This window comes from Palaemon carinicauda, chromosome 2 (assembly GCF_036898095.1).
Source record: "Palaemon carinicauda isolate YSFRI2023 chromosome 2, ASM3689809v2, whole genome shotgun sequence".
Classification (NCBI taxonomy): Eukaryota; Metazoa; Arthropoda; class Malacostraca; order Decapoda; family Palaemonidae; genus Palaemon; species Palaemon carinicauda.
The window spans coordinates 58,221,290-58,245,289 of NC_090726.1; the positions used below are offsets into that span (position 1 = coordinate 58,221,290).

The 24,000-nt window shown below is 32.7% G+C and overlaps 1 protein-coding gene across 2 annotated transcripts in view; it reads left to right on the forward strand.

The window, feature by feature from the left end:
• Past1 (putative achaete scute target 1) overlaps window positions 1–24,000 on the forward strand; it is a 149,851-nt gene that overhangs the window by 49,192 nt on the left and 76,659 nt on the right. The window contains exon 1 of one of the 2 annotated variants that reach the window (XM_068356094.1): window positions 1,782–2,940. The exons of the other annotated variant lie outside the window; for it this stretch is intronic. Within the exon in view, the coding sequence (XP_068212195.1) occupies window positions 2,135–2,940 (806 nt within the window). The 5' untranslated portion in view covers window positions 1,782–2,134. Of the gene's footprint in view, window positions 1–1,781; window positions 2,941–24,000 lie in introns of those variants that run through there. 2 annotated transcript variants of the gene reach the window in all.

Genomic DNA, 24,000 nt, shown 5'->3' on the forward strand with positions numbered 1-24,000 from the left:
TTAAATCCAACCCTCCACTGAAGTCGAGTGAACTACTTCTCGGGCGGGTCCATATTAATCATCTAACGAAACATTTTCATTATAACTTATACAATTCTTTTATTGTAGCATCTTCCAAATCATATGATCTTGTGAAAAGTAATGTCTTTAGTTTCTTCTTAAATTCAATTGCTCCCTTTAGGTCCTTCATTTCAGTTGGCAGTTTATTATAATGTCTCGGCACACAGTAGCTAAAAGCCCTTTCACCAAATTTACTATTTGTTCTTGGTTCAGATAGCCTATGTTTGTCACTCATGTGTCTTATGTTAACATTTGTTTCTAGTTCTAGTTTATTCAGGCATTCTTTTAGATATTTTGGTTAATTTCGATTCAGTATCTTAAACGTTAGTAAAAGTAGCTTGTATTCAATTCTCGCTTTTACCGGCAGCCAGTGTAATTTAATTAGTGCAGGGGTAACTCTTTCCCTATTGTGTAGTCCTTTTATTAATCTAGCGGCTCTGTTTTGTACTCTCTGAATTTTCTTCAGCTGATAATTTGGTAAGCCACAGAACAGTGAGTTGCAGTAATCAATTCTTGAAAATATGTGGTGATTAATGAGTATGGCCAAAGATTTTTCATCTAAGTATTTACTAATAAATGCTATGTTTCTAATATGATAGTTACAATTTCTTACCATATTATTTATATGTTCATTCATTGTCAGTCTATCATCCATGATTACTCCAAGATTTCTGACAGATTTCTTTAGGCTCTCTCTCTCTCTCTCTCTCTCTCTCTCTCTCTCTCTCTCTCTCTCTCTCTCTCTCTCTCTCTCTCTCTCTCTCTCTCTCTCTCTCTTTCAGACATTATGATAAGATATTTTAATTAATAATCTGGAACTCATCTCAGGTTTAATTTCTTATTGAAAAAAAAAACAAGGTTCAGTAAGGTACAAGCATTAGAATTCTCCCAGCACAAATTAAAACCAACTGCAAGCAGTTTGTGGAAGTTTGAGTCGTTATAAAGATCAGATATTCAAAGACGAATAACGCTAAACAGTTACAGGAATCACAAAACAAGATAAGATGGGCCCTATCTTTATGGACATTATCTCAAAGAAGGTGAATGTTTCCTATTGTTGGAGTTTAATCGTAGCCTTACAACTTCTAGTCTCTACCCGAAATATGTCTTCTGTGGTGTTACATTTTATTAGGAAATTTTCTTTGTGCACACACATACACACACACACACATATATATATATATATATATATATATATATATATATATATATATATATATATATATATATATATATTATATATATATGTGTGTGTGTGTGTGTGTGTGTGTGTGTGTGAAATTTAATAGAGAGTCACAATTATATCTTCACCTCTGTTTGGTCTACTGTGAATGTGAGGATATTTAATTCCCGTTCAGATACCCATTTTCAACTATTGTTCTGCAGTTGAATCATAATGTTAGAAATAAGGTAAACAAAAGGGAATATCCCATAAGGTCACAGTAAAAGCCTGTTAAAACTTTTTTTATGGAACTATCTTTTTATGTTGAATATTAATAATTTATGCGTATATGTACAAGATAATAATGGATATTATGTTGATAAAATCAATAATGTACATCATACATATGCATGCATTTCTGCATATCAACGGCAGCGAGGGTCACACGTCAAATACCCAAGAATGTAGGTCAAGTTTCGCGGCTGGCAAGTAGTTCAGTATAAAGCCAATAGATGGCGCAGGGGTAGCTATCGTAAACACCTCACTTGTTCACGAGGAATGTTGACAGTCAGATGTGTTACTTTTTCTTATCTGCTAGTAGACTAGAAAATATCTGGAAGTACTCATCATAATTGAAGGACGATTGTATATTATAATATGATGAGTTAATTAATATTATGTGAAGAGTGTAAGAAACTTTTTTTTATTACATTCTGTAATATATAAACAAAAGTTGAATCTTGGATGGTGTTTTGTAATAATAGTGGCTGACGGCCAACAGTCAACTTCATCAATTCGGAACAACATCTCTCACGTCAACTTCCGGAAGACCCTCCTACTCTCAGTTATCTTTTACTGTTGACTTGGTGTCAGACGTGGCTGCGGTGTCCGGTGCGTTAATCAACCGCCACCATGTTTTCGTGGATGAATAAGGACGAGGCCAAGAAAAAGTCCTTAGATGTGTACGAGAATGTCTTAGATGGCCTACGGAAGGTGTACAAAGCCAAAGTGTATCCTTTAGAGACGAGTTATCAGTTCCACGATTTTCACTCGCCTGCCCTAGATGATCCAGACTTTGATGCCAAACCTATGATATTGCTGGTGGGGCAGTATTCAACGGGTAAGACCACTTTTATTCGGTATTTACTCGAGAGAGACTTCCCAGGCATCCGTATCGGCCCAGAACCCACCACAGATGGTTTTATAGCTGTCATGTATGGGGATACCGATGGCACCATTCCTGGAAATGCCTTAGTGGTGGACCCTAAGAAACCCTTTAGACCCCTGTCAAAGTTCGGCAACGCTTTTCTTAATAGATTCCAGTGTTCTCAGGTCAATTCTTCTGTGTTGAGGGGACTCTCTATCATCGACACGCCCGGTATCCTATCAGGAGAAAAACAACGTGTCGACAGAGGATATCAATTCACAGGGGTCTTAGAATGGTTTGCTGAACGTGTCGATCGAATCATCCTTCTCTTCGATGCACACAAGTTGGACATTAGCGACGAGTTCCGTAGGTCGATCGAGGCTCTCAAAGGTCACGATGATAAGATTCGCATTGTCCTTAACAAAGCAGATATGATTGACCATCAACAACTTATGAGAGTTTATGGTGCACTTATGTGGTCGCTTGGAAAGGTACTTAACACTCCGGAAGTTGCAAGAGTATACATTGGGTCATTCTGGGACCAGCCTCTAAGATATGATGTCAACAGAAAGTAAGTTTTGCTGGATCTTGTTAAAGTTAGGTTAGACGGTATGGAAATAAACCATATACAATAGGCTAAACTGTAATTGATTGATTTGTTTTACGTCTTTTGTAGGATATTAATCTTCAGTCCACCATCCAAAATTTAATGTTAAATGGTTTTTAAACTATTATGGCAGACATATGTTAGAGGAATAGTGAGGTGGGAGTTTCAATATGGTAAAAGTGATCCTTACACCAACACTTGTAAAAAGCCTCCCATAACTTCCTAACCCAACCTAAGATGCCATTTCCGTACTTATTAACAGATGTGAAGTCCCGCCCCCTTTTCCAACCTAAACTGACTTAAAACGTTGTTTTATTACCTTATGTATATTTTAGTATCTTTGAGTGGTGATACTATATGTACTTAGTATAGCCTGATAGTTTTTATATGGTTTTGATGAATTTATTTATTTCCATTGCAAGTAGTTTCCCTCATGATTTATACTGGAATCCTTTTTTTTTTTTTCCACATGGGGCTGATTTCCTGATTGAGCCACTAGGCCTCCAGTATTCTGTTATTCCATTTAAAGCTACAGTTTGGCTTGCAGTAGTAATTAGTGATGCATTATTTTGAACTGTTTTAGGAAGAGTAGATACACTATTAACTTTAACATTGCCTGCTTATAAGATGGTACATGTATTTATATCATCTTGACGCTTATCTTGCCGAATCTTTTATTTTATGTAACTTTTTTATAACTTAATCTCAGGCTTCCCACATAAACTAATTTCTAACATTGTTTCCTTAGCTAGGGGCCTATGCTTCACCCCCCCCCCCCCCCCCAAGATGCCATGTACTTACCTCTGCTTAAGTATTTCCCCTTATTGTTTGGAAGTGTGAAGATGAGGTATCCATTACAGTGCAATAGTAGGGATTTACATCGTAGAGAGAACTTTGCTTGGAAACACTTTCAAGAGACCCAACAGTAGTTCAGTACTGTACAGTAACATCTAAGAGATGAGTGGTAACCTAGCCTATTAAAGGTATGGTTTCTCAATGTTGTTCCTTCATCATTGTTACGAATGAAGGGTGGTTGTATGAATTTAAGTAGGCATGTGAATGGTATATAAAATACTGTAGTTTTTATTTGTAATTTTAGAATAAAATGCCTTGGGATGGCATGCATACCACTTCTCTGTTTTGAATGTAAGTGTCAATTTTTACATGTTTCTATGCGCAACAAGCCGAGACTTATTCTCAAAGTATTTCTTATACTGTACAGCTTTAGCTGGGCTCATGCATTTACTTTGGTGTCTGGATTAGATGAAATGTTACTTGTAATTCCTGTTAGTAATGTTTTTTAACTGAATCCCTACTAGACTTTCAAAGCCAATCAAATGAATTATCTTGAGTGTTTAAACTTGGACTGGTTGGTTCATAAGGTACTGTACTGTTTATTAGATTATTCATGTTGTAGGTTAGCACACTTAATGGCATGAGGTACGTAGTTGCCCGAGGTATGATTTTAGTCATCATATTAACATAAAGATGAAAATGTGACATTCAGTACAGGTTACGACTGGGATACATTCCTCACAGCGTTGAAAGTCTTATTTATTTATGTATCATACTGTAAATTCATATATACACATATAGCTCACATACTCTATATGTGTAATATACTTAAAAGTGATAAAATTACCCCTTGCCATTCATAAGTTACTGTACCCTATACATACAAATACCTCTACCCTATACAGTATTTTACCTACTGTTGTACAGTACTACAGTACAGTAGTAGACAATAAGTAATACGTAACAATTCCTTACCTTTATTCCTGTGGTTTTTCTGCACATTGCCATCAGAAGTCTCCCTTACGCTTTCCTGACGTGATGCACATAAAAAAAAAAAGCTGCACTGAAATTCCTAATATACTGTATGTCAAAGAATGCTAAAGTAACACAAAACAAGCTACTCTGCTGCGTTAGTTGTTCTCCGCCTTGTCAAGTATTTTGTCGTATCAACGAACCAAACATCGTAGCTCGAAATAGAGTTACTGTACAAGGCTTTTTTTCTAATTACCTTATAGGTGGTGTATGTTATAACGAATCGTCGTAGCCCAAGGACTTCCTGTAAAGGTTATGAATTTTTCATAGTAGGCTAATTGACAAATACACTTTTATATCATAATTTTTTTTTTTTATTGCAAGGGCTGAAGTACAGTATATGCTAATTTGGTATTTAACTGTACTGTATAGGTATCTGTAATGAACGCATATGCTAAGAGTGTACCATATTTGCAAAGAGTGTACCATATTTGCAAAGATTTACGACTACAGAAGTTCTGTGAATCATCATACCAGTTATAGTATCAAAACTGCTGTTCTTTACCATTTTTTTTCTTCTTGTTCATGTTATTTTTTATTTATTTATAAATAATAGACTACTTAGTGGAAGTATTGAGTACTGTGTGCTGTAAAGTACTATGAGAATATTTATATATACAGTACATACTAGGATATGCAGTATCACTTTTGGAAACTTCATTCATAGTTGACAAAAGGTTTTTAGGTACAGTACATTGATACATTCAATTTTCAATTATATGAATATTTGGGGGATTATTTATTTGAGTATTTTTCTTTTCCAAATTTTGATTTTCTCCTAAGAGAAGAAAAGTTGCAAAAGCAGCAGTTTACAATTTGTTTTACAATACTATACAGTAACTGCCTTGGTTTCCAGTTATTAACTATCGTATTGAAATTTGTCAATAGCTGGACTTTTCTGGATTACCTCACCTCTGTTGTTAAGAATGTTGATTGCAATGTTGTATTTAAGAAAACAATTGGTATTATAAGGTTTTGTGTTTTGGTTTGCATAATTTTGGTATAGCCAGTGAAGTTGGATAACATAGCTCTGTATTTTTTATTCTTTTAGATAAGCATCTCTTTGGTAAAGTCTCTACTTCCATTTACAACGCACTGTCAACTTTTTCTTTAGATCCTAGATGCAATTTTGAATGTGGTACATTTATTTACCATATACTTTCTCGATTATTTGCTGTTTTGAGTTTTTTTAAATTTTGTTCTTTACTGGCTTAAATACATAATTTTTATACCTAGTTAGCCTGTTTACTATTACAGTATGCAGTGCTCTTTTCTATAGATTGTGCTTAGATGATGGGGCATATAGGCTAGTCTACCATTGTATTATCAGGCAGGCCTGCAATCTCATTTAGAAGTTTCTTGGAAAATTTGTTTTAAACTATCACTATAATAGTGAGTTTTACACATTTCCTAGCTCTGCTTAAGTTCTGAGGAGTTTCTTTCATTTGTGCATATATACTGTACTTGAATGTTATGAGACCTATCAAAGCTCTCATTGTAAGTACACTTGCACCTCACAATAGATTTTATTTGCTATTAAAAGCTCCTTTCCCAAACCTATACAACAAACTTAACATTTGTCAGCTGTGTCAAAAGGTCACTTCCAGCTTGGGTAGTTTTTATATCTCCCATATACATCTTGAAAGGCATTCACTGTAGATGTGTTATCCAAGTATACTGTAGAGTATAGTATATACTGTATCTATTCCTCAGGCCTTCAAATTGATTTTGATGTGCAGTATTGGGGTTTTTGCAATCTGACATATTAATTTTTACTTTTCATTAAAAGTCTAAGCTGTGAATAGGATAAATTATAAAAAGAACTTTTATCAAATTACTTGATAAAGTGTATGCAGTGGAGAAAACAAACAAAATACCACTAAAGAATTGATTAATTTTTTTTTATTTTACTGGCTAATTGTTGCCACACAGGACGTAGTTGTAAGAGTGAATGTACATTTTTGTTTTTCATCTTTTTCCTACATATCAGGATATAGTTGTTAGAATGATTGCAGTTGCTGCATTTTGTGCTTGGTCTACTTTTTCTTAATTTGGATTTACTGTAATGGGAAAATAACTTTTCTATCTTTCCTAAACTATTAGCACATTAATCAGGTTGCATTGGCTTTTTGTGATTTGTGTTATTTTTTTTTTTTAATAGCTCACTGGAAAAATATGGGGAAAAGAAAGCTATTTTGTTTTTTTTATTAGTATTCCTTTTGCACTTTAAAATGCAGTTAAGAGCTAGTCAGGCTAAAGTTTGTACTGTAGCTGTATGCTGCTCATTACAGTTAGGTTGAACAGTAAGTAGATTTTCAATGTAATTTCAGATTTTTTTATGTCCTGAAGTGCTTGATAAGTTGGTGGGTTGCTCTATTTATGGAGGTATTTACGTGCATAAATCGCCCCAGTGCATTTTTATGAGAGGATTCTTCATGTCTGGAGTCCAATACATTTCTTCCACATATTCTGGTATTCTGTTTTATTTGCAAGTGTTTTTGACACTATACTCCGCTATATAGATGAAACTGATGAGAGTGCAGTGGAATTAATAATAATTAGTAAACATTCAAACTTAGACAATTTTTTCCCCTAAATGCTTTTAGTTTACAGTACAGTATTTATTATATGTACAGTACACTATATTTAAGTAAGATGTCATAGACATACACTTATGCATTATATAATGCTAGCATTGTATTGGTAATATGCTTATCTGTATCTTTTTGAAATATATTTTCTTTAATTTTTAAAAGGCAATATTTGAGTGATAACCTAACTAATAGGAATATGGTATGATATTCTTGTACTGTTGCAGCTAATAATAATATCTATACTGAAATTATCAGGATAAATTAGTTATACTGTATGTATTCTTAATGTTGATATAGTAATGTGTGATTTCGTGTAACAATGTCACTTGGTGCTGTTGCACCCAAATGTTAAGGAATGCTGTAGTAAGTTTTAAAAAATTTGTGCTTTTATTTGTTTTTCGTTCAAGCTAAGTAGCTGGAGAAACTGGCCACGTTAAAAAAAAAGAAAAAAAAAACTTGTTTTTTATTTTCACTTTCTTCTTACAACTTGTTTTCCCTAAATGGAAATTATGATGCACGATGCGGTAGTTTAGTTTGAATTTACAAATTAATCAACATTGTTGAAAGCTGAATTATAGGGTTTGGGATGGGTGTTGAGTAATTTTTAGAAAATATGATGAAAGGACTTTCGCTTACAATAGACAGCAGTCTCTCCCACGACTTTCGGAGAACTAGTTTTTGTATTTAATTTTATTTTCACACAATTTTCCCCTGAATTAAAGCTTGGGTTACACAATGGGGTAATTTGTCTTATAGCTTAATGGAAAAGATACTTAATTATATTATTTGTAAGCATTAAACACATTAAAGTGATGGAGGAAAGACGCTTTCGCTTGGAATACACAGACCTGTCTCTCCCACGAAGGTATGCAAAAGATTTATTTATATATATAGTTGATGAATATACACACTGGTGGGGTGAGTTTACAGATACAACATTTAAAAAGGGCCCAGTGTAGTCTAGTATATTTAAATAGCTCGTATAGACTTGAGTTTGGTTATTAGTATAGTAATTTCATCCCAGATATAGGTAGGGAGCCGTTTGCGTTTCAAGATTTCCCCCTTAGGTAACTGAAGTGGTATAGTTTCAGTGGTGATAGACATTGAGTGGATGGAACAAGTTAATGCGGGATTTCAGCTTTTAGTCTACATCAAATTGCTATATATATATATATATATATATATATATATATATATGTATGTATGTATGTATGTATATATATATATATATATATATATATATATATATATATATATATATATATATATATATACTGTATAATGACAATTTTGCTTTGTCAGTAATTTTAGACTGATGGATCTACTGTATTTATTGTAGTTTGTTGTATGTGAATGAATATAGCTTTGGTGCTGGTTCTGCATTTCTTGCTGTGCTGTTGTATACGGTATTACAAAGCAGCACTGTACTGCAACAGAGAAGAATCTGATCTTATGGAGGACAAAAGAGTGCTGTGTTAGACAGCTGTGTAAACTGTCTTATATGTGGAAGATGTTTACTCGTTCTTCATGCACATTCCGATGATGTATCATATGTACTTTTTGAATTCGAGTACAGTATGTTTCATTACATTCTTGCCCTATGTTCAGAGAGGATCTTACATTGAAGAAGTTGAGCACTTTGGCATAGCTACTCATTTTTTATTATTATTATTACTTCAAGTTAAAGTAATCAAATACTATACTGAACTGGTTATATGAAATGTTTAAACTACATTAAGCACCGTACGCTAAAAATGGGATACGTGCAGATATGTCATCTTTTGTTTTTACAGACCGAAGGTTAAAATTGAAGCAAGCTCGCTCCCTATCATTAGTCATTGTAATATGAATGATAAAGACTTCTACCTCATAGTACTTCGGTCCCATTGTACTTTGTGATAAGTCTTGATTACGCAATGTATTGTGGTGTTACCAGCCTTGCTTTTCACCACGATTTAGTTCAGGGTTTGAATTATTTTTATAGTTCGGTACAATAGTCTTTTGAATTATTTTAAGCAATAATATGGTTTGAAAGTGATGAATTTTCGCAAATTTTAGTAACTTTCTTTAAATCCTTCAACATTATGAATATGTTCGGCAAATGTTAGGATCTATTCTGTAATAATACCTTGTCCAGTATATTGCTTTTTATTGTTCATTCCCCTCAAGCTTTTGTTTTTTCCCAGAAGTATGTTTTTTAAAAGTAATTATATTCGAGTAGCCTAGTTATTATTGCTATGAGTCGAGCTTAATAAAGTTGAAATACGGTAGTAAGTTCATACAGTAATATCTTGTGTAATTAACCTTGGTACTATTCATTGTAAACACATAACATCATCTCGTACTGTCAACTGATATATCCTGGGATGCGCCCCTTGTACTTTAATTTTTATTTCATTTGTATTGCATTTGAAATTTGAAAATGCTGTTCGTCCTTAGTCATTTAGCTGAATCTCTTCCATGAGAAAATATGACTTGATTTCCTTGCCTGCGTTGGATTAAACTTGATTAAACTAGTTGTAGCAAAAAGAAGTCGACCGTTTGTCTTGCTCTGATCTTTTGAGGTTACTGTTTTATTGACGGTGATTGAAGCTGAATTCGCTAATTGCACTCTTTGGCTTTTTTTTTTTTAACAATCTCGTGTCATTGGCCTTCTTGAGTTAGATGCTTTGCATTACAATTGTTGGAATTGTGAAATAATTGGCTGATGGCATTCTTCGTATTTCGTGATTTGTAATGTAATGTGTTGCGTAAGAATTGAAGCAATTTATTTGATTTAAAGTTTCGTCCTTTTGACATGGATTCTCTCAAGTACGGGTTTCTTGGTAGTTTTAACTGTTCATTGCGAGCAAATTTTGTAATTACCAGTTTTATATGAGAGATTATGACAGCCCTCCTGTAATTGATAATTGAGTAGCCTAAAGTTTAAGGCTTTATTTCCCTTAAGGTCAGAAGTGGAAGATAATGTTCCGATTTCAAGATCAGGAAGTGAAAGTTGGGTTGTGTAAATATACTAGTAGAACTTTGAAGAAAGTGGTTTCTCATTCTAGGTAAGATTTTTGTCAGCTGTTAACTGACTTGAAGGATGATAAGGCTTGACCCATTCACTGCAATAACTTGTGGGATTTGATTTTATTTTACTATTGTTGGCGTAATCCTGGTTTTTTATATATTTTATTTAATCTTGTTATCAGTATAGAGCTTTTTCATGCCTTTCAAAACTGTTTTTGTCTTTGAAGTTATCTTTCATGAGAATCAGAAGACTTGTTATATACATATATATATATATATATATATATATATATATATATATATATATATATATATATATATATATACAGTATGTATATATATACAGTATATATATATATATATATATATATATATATATATATATATATATATATATATATACAGTATGTATATATATACAGTATATATATATATATATATATATATATACAGTATATATATATATATATATATATATATATATATATATATATACAGTATATATATATATATATATATATATATATATATATATATACTATATATATATATATATATATATATATATATATATATATATATATATATATTCTTAGTATAAGGGTATTGTTTCCTTTATCTTGATTTTATCAATTTGTATTGTTTAATTAGTGGACCTTGACTCTCTCTCTCTCTCTCTCTCTCTCTCTCTCTCTCTCTCTCTCTCTCTCTCTCTCTCTCTCTCTCTCTCTCTCTCCATTTCATGAGCTCTCTTTTACATTCTAAGAAAGATATATTTACTGATTAATTACAGTGACTCTTGTGCTTTCAACACCCTCATTTTGCACCCAGTTATCATCCTCCTCCTCCTCCCTCCCTTTTCCCTCTCCCTTCTCCCTCCCCTCTTGAAGTGGTCCAACTTTTCCCATGAGGTTAATAGCTGTCATATTGCAGCCCGGTCTTTTCTCCCCTAAAAGTGTCGGCTTTCGTATTCACGTTTGCATTGCAATGACTCTGGTCTCCTCTTATCTTTTTGTTGGGCTGACCTCAAACTACTTGTCTTGTCAGTGACATTTAAAGAGCTAGAAATTTCATCCATGAGCTTGAGTGGGGGACTTTGTTGCCCTGGTTCACAATTGCATGTGTTCTTAAATGGACAGACAGTATAGTTTTCTTTTGTGTAGAGAGAGAGAGAGAGAGACCTTTGGCAAGCTTCGTGTTCCTCCCACATTGTGACAACCAGAGTACTATAGTGTAGGCCTAAGTACTTTGGTTCCTATGCCCCCCTCTCCCTACCGTTATTAGTGTACCTCTACACAAGTGTCCCTAATTGTAGGCCTATCACTTCCATACATTACAGTTTAACTTCAATCTCGTGCATTCTGTGATCTTTTCGTAAAGTTGTTTGATGTACGAATAATACACCGACATTTCTTGATTCTCAAAAAATAAAAATTTTGCTATTAGTTTATGGTACATACATATGTTGGTCGTTGTTGGCCCTATGTTTACTAAGATTTTTATTTATTACAATTTACAGTAGATAAATGTTAGCAAAATTGAGGACAGAATTGTAATTTAAGAAGATTGTTTACGCTTTACACATTTATCGCGCTATGAATCATTCTTAATTTTCTTGTCATACTTAGTACTAAATTATATTAGTCATTTTAATCGTATCCCTTATACATTTCAAGTACGAAATGTCTTTTATCTTTGCTAATAAGTAAGTGGATCTTTTCCACTTTACACAATTCTCTGTAAGGGAGTTTTGGGCGTGTCCGTGGTTTTCCAGCTGATGTGATATGGGAGTTCTTTATCTTATGTTTTAATATGGTAGAAAGGACTTCTGGATACTGGTCTGGCAGGTTGTGGAGAGAGAGAGAGAGAGAGAGAGAGAGAGAGAGAGTTTAGTAATAGAAATTATTTATGGAACTTATCACAGATGCTGTAGCAGGTGTTAGTACATTATATATTGCTAATAATTTGAATAATTCTTATTTGGGGTGTATTACTTGCTGGAATAGTTTGTTTCCTGGTTATGTATCTTTTTGTGATTTGGCCGTTAAGTTAAACCATCATTAGCTATTATTCGAAATATGAATATACCTTTATAAATGTTGTGTCATAATCATTTTGCTATTTTTAATTAGATTGGCTAACTTGATTTTTTATTTTTTATTATATTAATGCTATTTTGATTTGTTTTTACAATCTTATTTTCTCTTTTTGATGTGACAGTAATTTCTATGACCCAAATGATAGTAGTGAGAAGATATAGATTATACATTTCGTTATATCTTTTTTAAGTGATTAAATACTAATTATTATTATAACTAGCTTAGGCTACAAACCTATTTGGAAGAGCAGGATGTTATAAGCCCCCTAGGCCTCCAACAAGGAAAGTTGACCAATGAGGAACTGAAATGAGGAAATAAATCTACGATATATGAGAAGTAATGAATAGAAATTATAAGATATCTTAAGAACAGTAACAATGCTAAAATATATATGTCATATAACTATGAAGGAAATATCTTTCGTTGTTTGTTCTTTTTTTCGGTCCAAGTAAACGCAGTTTACTATCTGTGTTAGCTCATTCTGTCCGGCCTACAAAAATTCCAAATATGGTCGAACTCTGTAGTGGTAATTGAAAGAATGCGTTTCTTTGGCTTTTTTTCATGCCAGCATACTGTTGCAGATCCCGCAAATGTGCTTTTGAGACATTCCTGAGTTATAAACAAATCCCTTTGGACCAGAGGGAAAAGGTTTTCTCTTCTTAGGTTTTTTTTTTTTTTTTTTTTTTTTTTTTTTCTTAACATGACTGTCTTTAGAGACTATTTACTACTTATTTCCGAGCCTAAGAAACTTTAGCTATGGTAAGCATCTCTTCTAGGAGGACACTCCAAAATCAAACCATTGTTCTTTAGTCTTAGGTAGTGTCATAGCCTCTGTACCATGATCTTCCACTGTCTTGGGTTAGAGTTCTCTTGCTTGAGGGTACACTCGGGCACAATATACTATCTTGTTTCTCTTCCTCTTGTTATTTAGAAGTTTTTATACATTATACATGAAAGATTTACTAGGTTATTATTGTTCTTAAACCCCTCTTGTAGGTTTTCGTTATTTCCTTTCCTCACTGGCTATTTTCCCCGTTGGAGCCCTTGGCCTTATAGGATCCTGCTTTTCCAACTAGGGTTGTAGCTTAACAAGTAATAATAATATTAACTATAAAGGGAGAAGAATTAGTAGTTTTTGGGTATGCAAATACATAGTCTAGCTGTTCTATAGAGAAGGAATTTTGTAGAAGGATAGGCATTTTCTTTTTTTAAGTTATGTTTTTCTTCTATTGTGAAAGAATATTATTACAATTATTATTTGCGAACATGGTTCTCATTGAAAGGTAATAAGTTATTTTTTTTCGCCTGAAAAGAAAATTGAGCGAAAGTTTTTACTATTGAGAAATGATGTATAGATGATCAGTGAAAATTTTACGTTAAATTTTTCAATAGTATTTTTTCGATGATAGTATTTTAATTGAAGGAAGAGAACTAGCTTGCCATGAATCTCTCTCTCTCTCTCTCTCTCTCTCTCTCTCTCTCTCTCTCTCTCTCTCTCGTGCTGACCCTGAGCATGCATTAACGATCGGTTCTCATTACTGTAACGGTCAGCGATGTCACTTGATTGACAATGACTTTATGAAGCAATTGCTGATGTTAATTTGTCTGCTATGAATAAAGAAAAAAATAGATTTAGAGTACGTTTGTGCATATATACATACACTTATACATATGACCATTTTTTATTTCTTCAAGGAAAGCTACATATGCTAAACATTGACACTCAGAAGGTCGTTCTGCTAATCAATCATCGAAATCATGACCTATATTGTTTATTGGTATAAAATCCTCGTAATAACATTTTGTCCAATCAATATCGTCAGTTCAGCTGGAAGAATAGAATCATAGGCCTTTTGTCGCCGTAGCAGACAATAGATTGTATTTCCTTTAGTAATGTACAAAATGGTTTTTTTTTTTCATTATATGTAGATAGTCTGTTATGTAGTTTATTTATTCTAGCTTATATTAGTACCTTATTAGAGGGCGTAAATTCAATTTTACCCTTGCATACTCTCTCTCTCTCTCTCTCTCTCTCTCTCTCTCTCTCTCTCTCTGTATGTGTATATATATATATCTATGTATGTATGTGTATATATATATATATATATATATATATATATATATATATATATATATATATATATATATATATCTGGTGTGTGTGTTTGAGTGTAAGTGCACACATCCGCAAGTGTTCATAACTTGGCTCTGAAGTTGTTCCCAAAATATAAATTAAGGAAGAGTTCGTTCTTAAAACATTTCCTGCATGCCTCACTTGTTAGAAACGTTTCGAGGTACAATGCCCCCCCCCCCTCTCTCTCTCTCTCTCTCTCTCTCTCTCTCTCTCTCTCTCTCTCTCTCTTTCTCTCTCTCTCTCTCGTTTGTGAAGGGGTTTTAAGCATCATGTTATCCCACGGAGTTTATCATCACGATCACAATTTTACTTTTTTTTTTCCAATTTTCTCGATAAGGTTTACCTGTTATTAATTGTCGTTGAAATTATTTCATGGCAAATAAGAAAAAAAAACATTCTTTTATACCAAAGGAGCTTTTTCTTATGAATTGCTTTATGTTTGTTTATAAGCCTTAATATCAAAAGAATTAGGCTACTATTTTCAGAAAGAAAACCATATTTACAGATTATTTTGGTAGTGTCATGGGAAATGCTTACTGTGTATAAGCTGGATTTCTTGCGTATAAACAGGGAATATCATTGATTTCAACAGCAACAACATGTTTTCCTTTCTCTAGTGATGTTTACACCATAACGGCTGCTAATAGTCTATAGAAAAGGTATTTCAAGATAAGAAATATAACTCGTGTCTGGTGGGGGGGTTCTTTAACTTGATATTGATACTACTGGAATGTTTAATACACTCTTGCTATTGTATTTCAGTAGATCCGTTATACATACATGCATAGACATTTATTTTGTGTATATTTTGGGTTTCATGATAAGATGAAAACTGCATTCACGCTTTCAATACAATATTTGGTGCCGACACGTATATCGAACCACTTTTTCCACCACGTGTTCGAATAACTTCTTCACCAGGCTTCATCAAGGCTACATTGGTCGATCGATAAAATTACACTTGAATATGAAGACTATGGCCGTGAAAATTTGGAATACAAAAATATTTGGAAAGAAATTAACACGTTTAGTTTCTCGATCTTTTTTTATATTCATTGAAATTGAAATGTCAAGATAATTTTGAAGTACAAGAATTATTTTTTTTTCACAAAGTTGCTTAAAATTTCATGACTGATCTTGCTAGCCTTCTCCCTTGTGAATAGAGAGTTTGCCAGTGTGTCCCCCTCTTATACACATACGGTACGTTAACGCTAATTCAGAGAGTCTGCTACAATACATTAAGGGCTTGGAAGCCCAGCCAAAAGCGACAATGCTACAAATAAGAGCATTTTCTTTTTAAGCCAGTACCACTCCGAGCATTCGAAAGAATTTCCTCTCCCCACATTGTTTAGTCACTGGCTGTTTTCTAAAAGTTCGTAAGGGAAGAATTGATTTTCTTTTTCTGATATCTCCTGCAGGTGGATGTCGTGTCCTTATTCAACTATTTAAGGGGGACATTACTCCACCGGGTATCAGATAACTGTGTCAGCCGGTGACATTTAACTGGATACGATTACTCTGTGTGGTGTCAAAGGATGTCCAGTTGGGAGAGAAGTAATTTGAGTAAATAGAATTTTGAAATGATTAATAAAATTATTCTATAGTTATATATATATATATATATATATATATATATATATATATATATATATATATACTGTATATATAAGCTAGAGAGAGAGTTAACCATTGAACTTTTAATTTTTTCCTTTCTGAATTTTGATTTCTAATATCTTCGCAACTTATATCGGTCAAGACCACCTTGGATGAAAGGTCAATCGTCAGTTGACCATAAGGTCCTGTTCATATGACCTTAACGGACTGATACCATTTTGATATAATCACTACCCATTTGTGGCGTCTGCATTTGTTTTCATATTAGTAAAAAAAACCGCTTTTAATCAACTAATGTAGAAATCAGTATTACGAATTACTTTTATATCTTATTTAAGGTCATGCTTATAATCACTAGGGCATATTCTAACACTTTTATCATACGTAGTAAGGTTTTTTAATATTGACTGTGAAGAAATAGAGTATAGATCAGATTAATCTGATTTTATGATTAATACACGGTTAGAAAATAACTTCGGTGGCTACATTTTGATATATATATATATATATATATTATATATATATATATATATATATATTTATTTGTGTATATATATATATATATATATATATTTGTGCATATATATAAATATATATATGTATATATATATATATATATATATATATATCGATTTTGAACGCTATATTTCTGTTTTACGTTTACTTGCATCGTAATTTTACTAATTGTAAAATAACTCGTCCATTGAAACTTTCTAAATTGTTTACTTTCAAAATTCGCGTGGAAGACTTTCTCCAGATTATTTCTGGAACAATCTCTCTTCTAATAATAATATTAGTTTTTATTTCACTCGATCATGACTATATTTTGATGTGATTGGCTCTCTAGTATGTTGATAGAATTCGATTTTCTCTCAATTATTAAAGAGATAAATGAACTGAGTATTATTTAAAAAAAATTTGGGAGGTGTCATTATCCAATATCCCCTTTCTGGATAGGGATACCTTCATGAGGTAAAAGGGTTCATGTATCGCCATGTTCTGCAAAGCTGTATTAGTCAAGGCCATCCATACTAGGTTGGTTTGCTGTGAGCGATCAGACTGAAGTCTCCTCCATCACCAATCCATAACGGCGAGTTTGGTGATGAAAACTTGCCAAAACCCAGATATGTCCTGCAGTAAACTAGAAACGGCTGCATTTGTTGTTGTTTATGTATATAATTCCATTGTCTGTTTGTAGTGTATGGTCCATCTGATGTCTTGAGCAATCTGTTTATTCGTAAAAATCAGTTAAGAGACTTCGACTCAGTCTTTCACGGCTGGGCTTAGGAAAAGCTTTGCTGGACAAATTTTCCGTCAATGATGTCATTTGTTTCGTAGTCAGCTATAAATGCACTTGGAGACGACTTGTAGGCTAACCATTGCCAGGTATTTCCTGAATGTAAATATTGCTAAATGCCATCTGTGTGATGAGTGCCAGGAATATGGCCCACATTTATAGATAAAAATACACCCTTTGGTTTACGTTATTGTAGAAAATAACTCTAGGAATCGGGCCTATATTAACTTTAATCATGGTTGTTGTTATAATTGGTTCCTTAATTAGTTTATATATACTGCAGAATTTGAGGGTGTTTTGAGTTAAGTAGGGTAATTAGAGATTTGTGATGTTTGGATATTTATTGCCGAGTTTAATTGTTTTTGTGCAGCCTACTTATTCAAAGTTTGTAATATATACTGTACACATACACACCCATATATATATATGTATATATATATATATATATATATATATATATATATATATATATATATATATATATATATATATATATATATATATATATATATATATAAGTGAGGTAGTGGATTTGAGTAATAAGCTGATAAAAAGTTGAAAAATTAATGTATATGTGTATATATATATATATATATATATATATATATATATATATATATATATATATATATTTATTAAATAAGTAAACAATATCGATTATATTTCGTTTATCATTATATGTTCGGCTTATAAATTTTACTCAGACACATCTACATTATGAGCAAGCCACTGATTAAGATGCACATATATTTTGGAACAAGTCAACATACTTAAAAATTGATTTAACAAAATTCAACAAACTCGGGAGGGTCAAAGTATAAGATAAATGTAATGTATCAGAGGAAAGAGAAAAGAATGAGAAAATACGTGAGCTCGAATTTTTTACGGAAAGTTTTGCGTACTAGAATCTATGAAGAGATGTTTTCTTCAGTTTTAGTATTTATTATTATTATTGTTATTATTATTATTATTATTATTATTATTATTATTATTATTATTATTATTATTACTGCAAGCCAAGCTACAACCCTAGTTGGAATGTTTATAAGAAAGTTCTTACTGTGTAATTTATTATCTGTTAAGTGCGTGATAAACGTTGGATTTCTGTGTGTTCTTTAATAATTCAAGGCCTCGTTATTGCTGGCGTAGTTTTCCCTAGAAGGATGAATTGTTTTAAATTATTACCCCCCTCTCTCTCTCTCTCTCTCTCTCTCTCTCTCTCTCTCTCTCTCTCTCTCTCTCTCTCTCTCTCTCTCTCTCTCTCTCTCTCTCTCTCTCAATATGATAATTTGGCCTTTTTTTCTTTACGTATGTGTAAACGTTACGTGCATTTTTTCTTAACGGTACACGTGTGATGCACACTCAGATGTGTTATTCCTCTTATGTATTTACATATGAATATATAGCATTCCATGATACGGGTTCATGTAAAGCTATATTTTGGCCCAAAAATGTTGGTCAGTGCCCTACTGGACAGGTGATGTCGATATATGATAAATTGCGTACAATACTTCGAATAATGAGTTATAGATCTTTTAAATATATTAAATTCTTTATATCAGAAGCATTTGTGAGATTATGGTCTAAACGAATTATGTAAATTACGTCCTATGGAACCTGTAGGGATGATATTTTGTTTATTTTATAAACTGTATACTGTACTTGTACAGAACTTCTACGGAATGTTCAAGACGCCGGTACTTGAAGCCGAAAAGTTTATCAACAACCATGACCTTGAATAGAGTTGGGAATTTTAAGTAGGATTCCAAGTAGCTGACACTTTTGTGTAAAGTGTCCCTTTCATCAGAAAATCAAGTTTTGATGCTTCAAGCATCTGGATTACAGATGAAAGCTGCAGCAAGATTCTTTCGAAGTCGATGATTGCAGAGGTTGCACAACTAATTTGCATATGGGTTTGGTTCTTGGTCTTCGGTAGCCTATTTATCCAAACCTTAAAATTTGATAGCGAAAGTTCGTAGTTTGTTCCGAATTCAGCATAATAACCAAGTCACTTATAGGAGTTTTGCTTGTCATAGGTATATTACTAACCATAAATATATTTACTAGTCACGATTATATTTTCTGAAAAAATATATCCACTAGCCATAAAAATATATTTATTAGTCAATGAAATATATTTACTTGTAACTATATTTATTAATCATAAAATAAATTTTCTGGTAAAATATATTTATTAGTCATAAGAGTATATTTACCAGTTATAATTGTCATGAGTATATTTGCTAATGCTTTAAATTTGTTTTTTTTTTTCAATGGTGTGGGGTTTTGTACGGGAATGTTTTAAAGATGATTAAACATAACATTTAACAACCCAAAAAATATCTAAACCTAACCTACATTAATTTAAAAGTAAAACCAATATTAGACATTTCTAACGGGGCGATACCTTCTCTTTGCAACGACAGTGGCATTCTGGCTGCCACGGGCATCTCAAACCGCAAGCCAAGTGGTTGGTTTGACAAACCACGGCCGGAGATATCCCCAGCGTTATTCGGAAGATGTGTGGGGTAAATTCCTTTGTATATGAAGTCGAGTTTTGGTGACGACCTCTAAAAAATTGTGATGGGATGATATTAACCAATTGAGGATACCCGTTTGAATATGTTTGTGTGGTAGCATGAAAGTTGTTAGTTACGGTGGTCCAACCTGGGTACAGATTTCTTCTTGTGAGGTGAATTAGCAATCCGCATGTATGAAGTCACAATTTCTCAACCCCCTAAATATAATATATATATATATATATATATATATATATATATATATATATATATATATATATATATATATATATATATATATATATATTATTACATTTATTCATGATTTTCATTTATTCATATAAGCCACAAGCACCTTAATATCAAATTTGCCCTGTCTTGTGATCAGACACGCAAGGGTTAATTAACTTCTTGATAATTTTGGTCGGCCAAGTATTCGAACCATGACCAAGTCAAAACGGTTGTTACAGTCGATTCCATTTTACCACAAGGCCTCGTGATAAAAAAAGAGGATAGTTGTAAAAATCAAGTCTACTGTAACCTCAGTTTTGACTTGGTCAGGGTTAGAATCCTTGGCCAACCAGTAGCTATTATCAAAAAGTTGAGTCCCCCTTGGGTCTCTGATCCAAGTCCTTAAATTCTAATTTTGTTCATAATGTTATCTGACCCCCAAGCTTTGTCATGCTGATAATGTCGAATGACAAACAATCATGGAATCAGGGCACAAAAGGGTTAGCGATTTAGTAACTCTTGATATTTGCATTCGGATTTGCTAATATCATACAACCCCCACCCCCGCTTACCTAAATTTAGCCTCAATAAGATGTTACTGTTTCAGTTGTGTAATTGTCTTTTCCTCTTATTTTCCAGCCATATCTCCCATTCTCCCGGTTTCCTCATATAGTCCAATATTTGTGTTTACTCCTCCACATCTACATTATGTTCGTGTCTTTTTTTTTTTTTGTCTGAATTTATCCACAATTAACTTTGTCTTTATTTATTTCATGTCAGATTTTGAATTATATAACTCGTATTACTTGTCAGATTTGATTTTCTTGATTTAACAAGACTAAAAACATGTTTGTCAATTTTAGTTTTTAAAAGTGTTTACCCTTTTCTTGTGACAGTCTTATTGATCTATCTTCTAATATGATATTTTTGTTTCTTATAATCTTCTATTTGATTTTTGTTCACGTTACTTATGTTTACGAATTTTATATATTTTTTCATTTTCATTTTTATAAATTCATATATATATATATATATATATATATATATATATATATATATATATATACACACACACACACAATCCGATGCACACAATAAAGGGTGGCTCGAGAAGAGAAATCATCAGTCGGTGCCATTTCCATTTATTTTTATATAGGTTAGAGAGTTTTATATATAAAGCAAGGATAGTGAAACTCTGGAATGGAAGTAAAATTACTTTTGTCAATAATTTATCATTTGAGTGGTTATAGTCTGCGTTTGGGAAAATAAAACTCTTAGATTTGCTCGATTATGACCTGCCCTGGTTATGCAAGTTGCATAATGCGGGAAATCCATTATATTACGATGGTAATTGAATATCGTTTCCTCCGGATGCACTGTCCTTTTGTACTTGTAGCTAAATGCTACGGATATCCTTAGATATCCTCGTAATGAGGATTTTAGCCTTTTAATGACTCTCTCTCTCTCTCTCTCTCTCTCTCTCTCTCTCTCTCTCTCTCTCTCTCTCTCTCTCTCTCTCTCTCTCTCTCATTTTATTTACAATAATTTTTAATCATTTCGATATCCATAGTGTATGATTTGTATAGTAAGCATGCACAAAACATTTATGTTATAGAATATAGATCAATGGTGTCAGTTATACTATAGAATGCTTATTTTAGTCCTGTGTGGTTGACATTTTAGACATTTCCATTCTTATTAACATGGTATTTATTTGTATATTTATTTAAAATAACTAATTATTTTATTGTTCTAGTTTTTTTCGGGTATAGGCTTGTGTCAACATAGTCTTGAGGAGCTAAACCAGATTTCAGTTTTACGTGTATAGGCCTATGTCAAGCTAGTCTGAGCTGAACCAGATTGCATTTTTTTGGCCACTCGTATTATGGTGACCCTGAGATCCTATAGGCATACATGCCCACTTTCTAAGCCCTTAACTTACGGAAGTGGCCTTTACTGAACTTGGCAATCTTTACTATTTTTCCCCCCGGATGCCTTGGAAGTAGGCCTAATTGATATAACTCTCTCTCTCTCTCTCTCTCTCTCTCTCTCTCTCTCTCTCTCTCTCTCTCTCTCTCTCTCTCTCTCTCTCTCTCTCTCTCTCGTCTATCCATTATTTCCTTATATGGAGTCTTCGGTGGTATATTAAATTGGACTACGTTTTGGGTATGCTCGCACATGGATACATACATCTCCCCTGTATGATAAAAAGTAAGTTTCTCATTATATGTATGTATGTGGATATATATATATAAATATATATATATATATATATATATATATATATATATATATACAGTATATATATAAATATATATATATACTGTATATATATAAATATATATATATATATACTGTATATATATATATATACTGTATATATATATATATATATATGTATATATATATATATATATATATATATATATATATATATATATATATATATATATTTCCGGTGTAAATATTCGGTCTCTTCCTGTCCCTCATGTAAGTGGACGAGGAAGTGGTCATACCCTGTTGAGAGGATCATAGTTAAGAAAGGTGGCTGGGGGGTTGGGAAGGGTTGATTGTGTGTGTATGGGCTTATGTAAATATTCAGCAATCATTTTTGATGGGTAGCGTACTCAATATACATAGGCTAACCAGAATGCAGTCATATTCAGTAGATGCTACTGATAATTACCTGAAGAGTTCTCTTTAACATGGTCTAACTCTTTCTAAAAAGATAAAGTATTCAAGGTAAACAAAATTTTGGAGTCGAGAATTTTTTTTTAATACGAAAACTCCCGTTCACTCGTTACGCTTTTCAAGATATTAGATTTCCCGTCATGGAAACAACCTGTTTTTTTTTTTCTCTCTCCAGAATACCTCGCCTTCTGTTACTCTTCGTTGAATAATATATAGTGAAAATAGGATATGCGAAATGAATGAAACCCCAGAAATATATGTATTTGTTTTCATTTTCTTTTATATTCAAGTGTTGTTAGTTCGACCTACATTTTACCTGCAGTTCTTGCGTCAGAAGGTAATACCCAGAAGTGCCACTTTTGGCTTGACCATTCCTCTGCATTGGTATTGACTTCATGGACTACATTCTTATATCTCCTCGTAAGAAAGAGAAAATCTGGTGTGAATTCCAAATAAGGTACCGGAATTCAAAATGCCTGTCACGTTTATAATCTTTTATATTTTGCATTGAGGATCCCTTGGATTTTTATTTATTCTTTTATTATTTTCAGTATAGCAAATCTTCACCTCCTTCATTTTGGAATTGAGTTAAAATTATCTTGGTTGAACTATCAACCTTTATATTTTTAGCTATGGCATGTCACGCCACCCTGCAGTGGAAGATCGACCACTGTCTGACCTATGTGTATTGACAAGTTTTTAAATTTTCCTTACTTTATTGTCAAACAGACGTTTGTTAAGAGCTATAGTGGAAGAAAAGTCTTCTTAAAACTATTGTAATTAGAAATTATAGCTCAACCCTTGCTTCTCACACAACGAGTTAGGCATGGTGTCGAGTTTCTCATGTGCTGGGTTCCAGTTTCAAGGTTATTATAAATCCTCTTTGATATTCAGTTATCTTTATTACTTCAGAATTAGGATCAAGTATATTTTGTACTTCGAAGCTTTCATACAAGTTACATGCATTTACAAATAAAAGTTTTAAATTTATCCTTGACTGAGTTGT